The sequence below is a fragment of the Arachis ipaensis genome, chromosome B06 (assembly GCF_000816755.2).
Source record: "Arachis ipaensis cultivar K30076 chromosome B06, Araip1.1, whole genome shotgun sequence".
Taxonomy (NCBI): domain Eukaryota; kingdom Viridiplantae; phylum Streptophyta; class Magnoliopsida; order Fabales; family Fabaceae; genus Arachis; species Arachis ipaensis.
The window spans coordinates 31,036,456-31,044,110 of NC_029790.2; the positions used below are offsets into that span (position 1 = coordinate 31,036,456).

The 7,655-nt window shown below is 42.9% G+C and overlaps 1 protein-coding gene across 1 annotated transcript; it reads left to right on the forward strand.

Annotated features, from left to right (window-relative positions):
• LOC107646831 lies at positions 1,684-2,403 on the forward strand. The gene has a single exon (XM_016350981.1). It carries the CDS (start codon positions 1,684-1,686, stop codon positions 2,401-2,403), a length of 720 nt encoding a protein of 239 aa, XP_016206467.1.

A 7,655-nucleotide genomic window follows, 5' to 3' on the forward strand; every position in this document is an offset into this window, starting at 1 on the left:
TTCATTCTTAAAAATTCTGAAGAAAAAAAATATTTTTTTTTGAAAACATTTTTATTTTAAATTTTTTTTTTTTTGAAAAACTTTTGAAAACTTTTTGAAAAGAAAACGAAAAGAAAGTTACGCAATCTAAGCAACAAGATGAACCGTCAGTTGTCCAAACTCGAACAATCCCCGGCAACGGCGCCAAAAACTTGGTATGCGAAATTGTTACTCAGGTTGTGAATTATTGTTCGAAATTGATTCCCTGGCGATGGCACCAAAAATGGATGCACAGAACCATGGTCTAAACATATCTTCACAACTTCGCATAACTAACCAGCAAGTGCACTGGGTCGTCCAAGTAATAAACCTTACGTGAGTAAGGGTCGATCCCACGGAGATTTTCCGGATTCTCATGAATGCCGCCATCAATCTAGCTTACACCACGAAGATTCTGATTAAGAGATCTAAGAGATACTCATTCAATCGAAGGTAGAACGGAAGTGGTTGTCAGGCACGTGTTCATGGGGAATGATGATGATTGTCACATTCATCACATTCAGGTTGAAGTGCGAATGAATATCTTAGAAGTGGAATAAGTTGAATTGAATAGAAAACAGTAGTACTTTATATTAATCTTTGAGGAACAGCAGAGCTCCACACCTTAATCTATGGAGTGTAGAAACTCTACCGTTGAAAATACATAAGTGAAAGGTCCAGGCATGGCCGAATGGCCAGCCCCCAAAACGTGATCACAGGATCAAAAATACAATCCAAGATGTCTAATACAATAGTAAAAAGTCCTATTTATACTAAACTAGTTACTAGGGTTTACAGAAGTAAGTAATTGATGCATAAATCCACTTCCGGGGCCCACTTGGTGTGTGCTTGGGCTGAGCTTGAATGTTACACGTGCAGAGGCTCTTTCTGGAGTTGAACGCCAGGTTGTAACGTATTTCTGGCGTTCAACTCTGGTTTGTGACTTGTTTCTGGCGTTTAACTCCAGACAGCAGCGTAGAACTGGCGTTCAATGCCCTTTTACGTCATCTAAACTCGTTCAAAGTATAGACGATTATACATTGCTGGAAAGCCCTGGATGTCTACTTTCCAACGCAATTGAAACTAATGAAAACATCCCTAAAAGTAACTAGATTCTACTGAAAACATACTAAAATCAATGCCAAAAAGCGTATAAATTATCCGCTCATCAATGGCAGAAACGGGACTCAAGGTCAGATGACGTTGGTGACCTTCTTAAAGGTTAATCCACCAAAATTCAAAGGAACCACCAATCCGACAGAGGCCGACACTTGGTTTTAAGCTATGGAACGAGCACTGCAAACACAGTTGGTACCTGAAGAGCAGTGCATCAAGTTTGCCACTTATTTGCTCACCGGGAAAGCGTCACATTGGTGGTAGGGAACCCGACGTCTCCTATAGTAGGGTGATGATCCTATCACCTAGGATGCCTTCCAGGAGGAATTCTACAAGAAGTACTTTCCGAACTCAGCCCAGACGGCAAAGGAAATTGAGCTACTTCAACTGAAGCAGGGTACTATGTCTGTATCTGAGTACACAGACAAGTTTGAGGAGCTGTTCAGATTCTCCCGCATGTGTCAAGGAGCTCCGGGAGACTTCGAGGAGTGGAAGTGTATCAAGTATGAAGGAGGAATTTGAAGCAATATCTACAGTTCCGTAGGGCCTATGGAGATCAGGACTTTTTTCGAGTTGGTAAACAAGAGCAGAATTGCCAAAGAGTGTGTGAAGAAGGCAGTTGCAGAGAGAGGAAGTCAGGGGGGACCATTCCCACAAAACCGAGGGAAGAGTTTTGCTCCTAGAGGTCTGCCTTTCAAGCGGGGAGGCTTCGTGCCACAGACGACTCAGGGTCAGAATAACTTCAGAAGGCCCAACAACAACAATGCTCTGGGGAAAAGATTTGGGAAGCAACCCCTGAATGAGCAGGCTTGTGCTAGATGTGGGAGTCACCATCCTGGTGTTCCGTGTAAAGCCGGTTGGGGTTTATGTTACTCATGTGGTAAGCCGGGGCATAAAGTCTCCAACTATCCAGAGAAGCAGAGACAGGGTATTGGGAGAGCACAGCAGCCTGGTCGGGTGTTCACTACCTCCACTGTGGGTGCCAAGGGGTCCAAGACACTTATCCGAGGTAACTGTGAATTGGCTGGTCGGATTTTAAATGCCTTATTTGATTCTGGAGTATCACATTCATTCATTGCATTTGAGAAGGCTAGTGAGTTAGGACTGAGGATTGTGGTTTTGGGCTATGATCTGAAGGTGTATAACGCTGCTCATGAAGCCATGATAACTAGGTTAGGGTGTTTGCAAGTTTCTTTTAGGGTTAAACAACGAGATTTTGTTCATGACTTTATCTGTTTGCTGATGACCGGTCTTGATATTATCTTGTGATTGGACTGGTTATCTAAGAATCGTGTTTTGTTGAACTGTTTTGAGAAATCATTGCATTTCATGCCGAAAGGATCAGAAGGGCCGGTTGTGGTGAATGGTTGCTACTTGAACTATGTGGTAGTAAATTGTTCAGGGGAGGAATGTCAAGGTGTTATGCTATTAGCTGCGAGTGTGTCGGGTGAGGAACAAAGCTTAGAGCAAATCCCAGTTGTTTGTGAATTTCCTGAGGTGTTTCCTTATGACATTGAGGAATTCCCTCCTGTCCGAGTGGTTGAATTTGCTATTGAGCTGGTACCTGGGACAGGGCCAATCTCGATTGGCCCTTACAGAATGTCGCCTTTGAAAATGGCTGAGCTCAAGACTCTGTTGGAAGACTTAATGAGCAAGCACTTTATCCGCCCTAGTGTTTCTTCGTGGGGAGCACCGGTGTTATTGGTGAAGAAGAAAGACGGGAGTATGCAGCTTTGTGTGGATTACAAGCAACTAAACAAGGTCACAGTAAAGAATAAGTACCCACTGCCGAGGATTGACGATCTCATGGATCAGTTACAAGGAGCCAGGGTTTTCTCCAAGATTGATATACGATCCGGTTATCACCAGATAGGAGTGGGAGATGAGGACATCCCTAAGACCGCTTTCAGGATTCGTTATGGTCATTACGAGTACACTGTAATGTCTTTTGGGTTGACACGCTCCTGCAGTATTCATGGATTACATTAATAGAATCTTCCGCCCATTCTTGGATAAGTTCGTTGTCGTCTTCATTGATGACATACTACTTTATTCCAAGACCGAAGAAGAGCATGCCGAGCACTTGCGAACCGTGTTACAAATTCTGAAGGAGAGGAAATTGTACACCAAGTTATTCTGGACGAGTGAGGTGAAGTTTCTGGGTCACGTGGTGAGTAAACAGGGGATAGTTGTAGATCCTTCTAAGGTAGAAGCAGTGATGGATTAGGGATGACCAACCTTAGTTACTGAGATAAGAAATTTTCTGGGTCTAGCTGGCTACTATCAGAGATTCATCAAAGGCTTTTCACAAATAGCTCTGCCATTGACCAAGTTAACCCGCAAAGACGTGCCATTTGTTTGGACTTCTGAGTGTGAGGAAATTTTCCAAGCATTGAAGCAAAAGCTAACTACTGCGCCTGTGTTGGTGTTACCCGAGCCGAATGAACCGTTTGAGGTGTATTGTGATGCCTCGCTAAAGGGTCTGGGGTGCGTGCTGAGTGTAGCACCGGAATGTGGTGGCGTATGCCTCACGGAAACTAAGGCCTCATGAAGTTAATTATCTAACGCACGACCTGGAGCTCGCTGAGGTTATGTTTGCGCTAAAAGTGTGGAGGAATTACCTCTATGGAGTTAAGTTCCAAGTTTTCTCTGACCACAAGAGCTTGAAATACCTCTTTAAAAAGAAAGAGCTTAATACGCGACAGAGGAAGTGGATGGAGTTACTGAAGGACTATGACTTCGAGTTGAATTACCATCTGGTAAAAGCGAATGTTGTAGCGGATGCGCTAAGTCAGAAGTCATTATATGCGGCTTGGATGATGCTTCGAGAAGAGGAGTTTCTCAAGGCATTCGAGAGTTTGAAGATCAGTGTTCAGGAAGTGTCTGGAACTCTGTGTTTGAGCCGGTTACAAATCTCAAGTGATTTTAAATCCGAACTTCTGAAAGCTCATCAAAACGATGATGTGTTACCGAAGGTATTACCAGCTATTGAGCAAAGGAAGCAATAGAGAATGTCATGGGATCAAGATGGATTGTGGAGATTAAAGGGTAGGATCATTGTGCCGGATGTTGGGACTTTGCGGCAAGATATATTAAAGGAAGCACACAAAAGCGGATTTTCTATTCACCCTGGGAGTACTAAGATGTACCACGATCTGAAGGCTATGTTCTGGTAGCCTGGTATGAAGAATGATGTGGCGGAATATGTCTCAAAGTGCTTAACTTGTCAAATGGTGAAGATTGAACATCAGAGACCTTTCGGGACGTTGCAACCTTTGGAGGTTTCGCAATGGAAGTGGGAGAGCATTGCGATAGATTTTGTGTCGGGATTATCGAGGACTAGAACCGGATTTGATGCTGTCTGGGTAATTGTGGATTGGCTGATGAAGTTGACTCACTTTCTACCCATTCGGATGAACTATACTCTTAAGGAGTTAGCACGTCTGTATATAAAGGAGATTATGAGACTTCATGGTGTGCCTACAACTATAATTTCTGACAGAGATCCTTGTTTCACTTCAAGATTTTGGGGTGCATTTCAGAGAGCCTTTGGAACCCGTTTGAGCTTAAGTACAGCTTACCATCCTCAAATGGATGGTCAATCCGAAAGGACGATCCAAACCCTATAAGATATGTTGAGGGCTTGTGTTCTAGATCAGCCGGCGAGCTGGGATCGCTATATGCCGCTAGTGGAGTTTGCGTACAATAATAGCTACCATGCGAGCATCGGAATGGCTCTGTATGAGGCTCTGTATGGGAGGAAATACCAATCTCCGCTATGTTGGTATGAAGCTGGACAAAAGAGCTTGTTAGGGCCGAAATTGATAGCTGAGACTACCGAGCAAGTTAAGAAAATCAGAGATAGGATGCTCACTACTCAGAGTCGTCAGAAGAGTTACGCCGATCAGAGGCAAAAGCCCTTAGAGTTTGGCGAAGGAGACCATGTTTTCCTTAAGGTTACTCCGACAACAGGAGTAGGTAGAGCAATTAAGACGAAGAAGCTAAATCCCCGATACATCGGTCCGTTCTAGATTCTTGAGAGAGTTGGACCGGTGGTGTATCAGATAGCTCTACCACCTCACCTTTCGAACCTACATGACGTATTTCACGTGTTGCAGTTTCGGAAGTATACTCTCGATGATAGCCATGTGTTAGAACCAGAATCGGTTCAGTTGAGAGAAGACTTAACTCTGCCGATGACTCCGGTCAGGATTGATGACACAAGTAGTAAGAAGTTTTGCGGAAAAGAGGTTTCATTAGTGAAAGTGGCATGGAGTCGAGCCGGTGTTGAGGAGCACACTTGGGAACTTGAGTCGGAGATGCGAGCAGACTACCCACGCCTATTTCCAGGTAACTAAATTCGAATTTTGCGGGCAAAATTCCCATTTAGGTGGGTAGAATGTAAAAGTCGGTTAATTAATGGCTAATTAACCCATAAATTAAAATATGTTCTAGAGAATGAGAAAATGAGGTTTTTATGGTTTAATGTGGTAGGAAAATTCAATACGAGAATTTCGACACAATTTTAAAAAAATCGGCCCAAGATTGGGCTGAACTGGCCAAACCGGGCCAACCGGACCCGTATTGGGCCCTTGGTTCAGCCCAATGCCCAGTTAAATGAAGGGCACAGCCCTTCTTCTCCCCCATTTCAAACACACGCTGAAAACACTTGGGGGAGGAAGGAAGAGCATGAAACCCTTGCTCCTATTCACCTCAATCTTCCATTGTTGATAACTTTTGATCCGGAGCTCCGATTGACGCACCGTTTGAGACCACACGACCATAGCGTCGAGCTCTACAAAATCTACACAATCAATCTTGAGGTAAGAAACGTTTTCTTCTTTGAATTTCAGCTCTTGGTTTCGAAAATTTAGGGCAAAAATGTTGAGATTTTCAGCTCCTTTGTGTTATAGGATTAAATTAACTTGAGGGGAAGGCTTGTTCTTGCTCCCTTGACCCTTGGATAAGGTAAGGGGTCTCAAACCCTAGTGAAAGTGTTGAATTTGAGGTATTGGGTATTGAGTTATTGTGTTTTGATGTGATAATGTGGCTTAGGCATTATATATGTGTGTTTTGGAGCTTGATTGGTGATTTTGGAAAGCTTGAAAAGGAGCTTTATGTTAGGAAATCTGTTGGTCAGGCTTTGGAGATATTGAAAGTTGAAATTAGAGGTGTTCCGGGTGGAACGAGAATCGGCCAAGGTATGGTTTCGGTTTTCTGTATCTAAAATGTAATGTGGTTGCGAAAACGTAGGCTAGTGGATTGTGACAAGTTGATATATTTGATGAATGAATTGGATTGAGATGGATATATGGATTGATATGTTTAATTGATGAAAAGGTTGAAGCTCTTGTTGATGAGCATGTTTTTTTTTGGAGTATGATATTGACATGTGAAAATATATGGTAGTTAATGAAATTGATTGTTTGTTTTGGAAATTGAGAGAGAGAAAGTTGATTATTGAATTGAGATATGAAATGTTGATTATGAGGTGAGATTTGTTAAATTGAGATATTGATTAAATATGATGTAATTGGTAGGTTGATGATTGAAAGGGTTTTGGAAACGATTGATGTTGGGATGGTTGAGTTTTTGGTTGAGTTTGAATGGATTGGGAAGTGTATGCATTGAAATTTGGGAATTTATAAGTTTTGGTAAAAATGGAATTTTGATGAACTTCAATGGATCATATCTTGGGCTATTGTTTTCGGAAATTGATGATTTTTATATCAAAAGAAAGATGATTTCATAAGCTTTAAAATGGTTTAAATTTCATGAAAATCTAAATTTTGTGGAAGGAGATATGATCTTCGGAAGTTTGGGCCAAAAATCTTAATTCTGCAAAATCTGCAGAATTTGTGATTTCTGGTTTGTGTGCATACGCACAGCCCTGTGTGCACGCACACCCCGCGGGAGTTTGGACCTGTGCGCATGCACAGCCTTGTGTGTACGCACACACGGGGACAGGGCCACTGATGGGAGCGCTAGCACGCCTTGTGCGTACACACAACCAACGAAGCTTTGCGAGCTGTGCGTACGCACAGACCTGTGCGCATGCACACATTGGGAATGCCATACGGTTGATGGCGCTAGAACACCTTGTGCCGCACTCAACCCTGGAAATTTAAGTTTCTGTGTGTATGCACAAGCCTGTGCGCATGCACACTTTCTGAAAATGCTTTTGGGCGTGCGCACGCACACCCCTGTGCGTACGCACGCAACCCTGTTCTTTTCGAAAGCTTTGTTTTCAAGTCATTTGCATTCCCAACAAGCTTGCGACCTTCCGAGGCATCATTTCACACTTGTAAACCCCTAATTTCATCCTTTAAATCTTAAATTGATATAGAATACCTAGCGAATGAGAGTAAGCTAGGGAAGAGGGTAGCTTGTGGATGAAGAAAGGGAATGTTATGATAAGTTATGATGAAAGATGATGATATGAGTTGTTGAGGAGGATGGTGGAGTGTGGTATATGATATGGGCCGAGTGGCTGAGTATGAGATAAGCCGAATGGCTGTGTG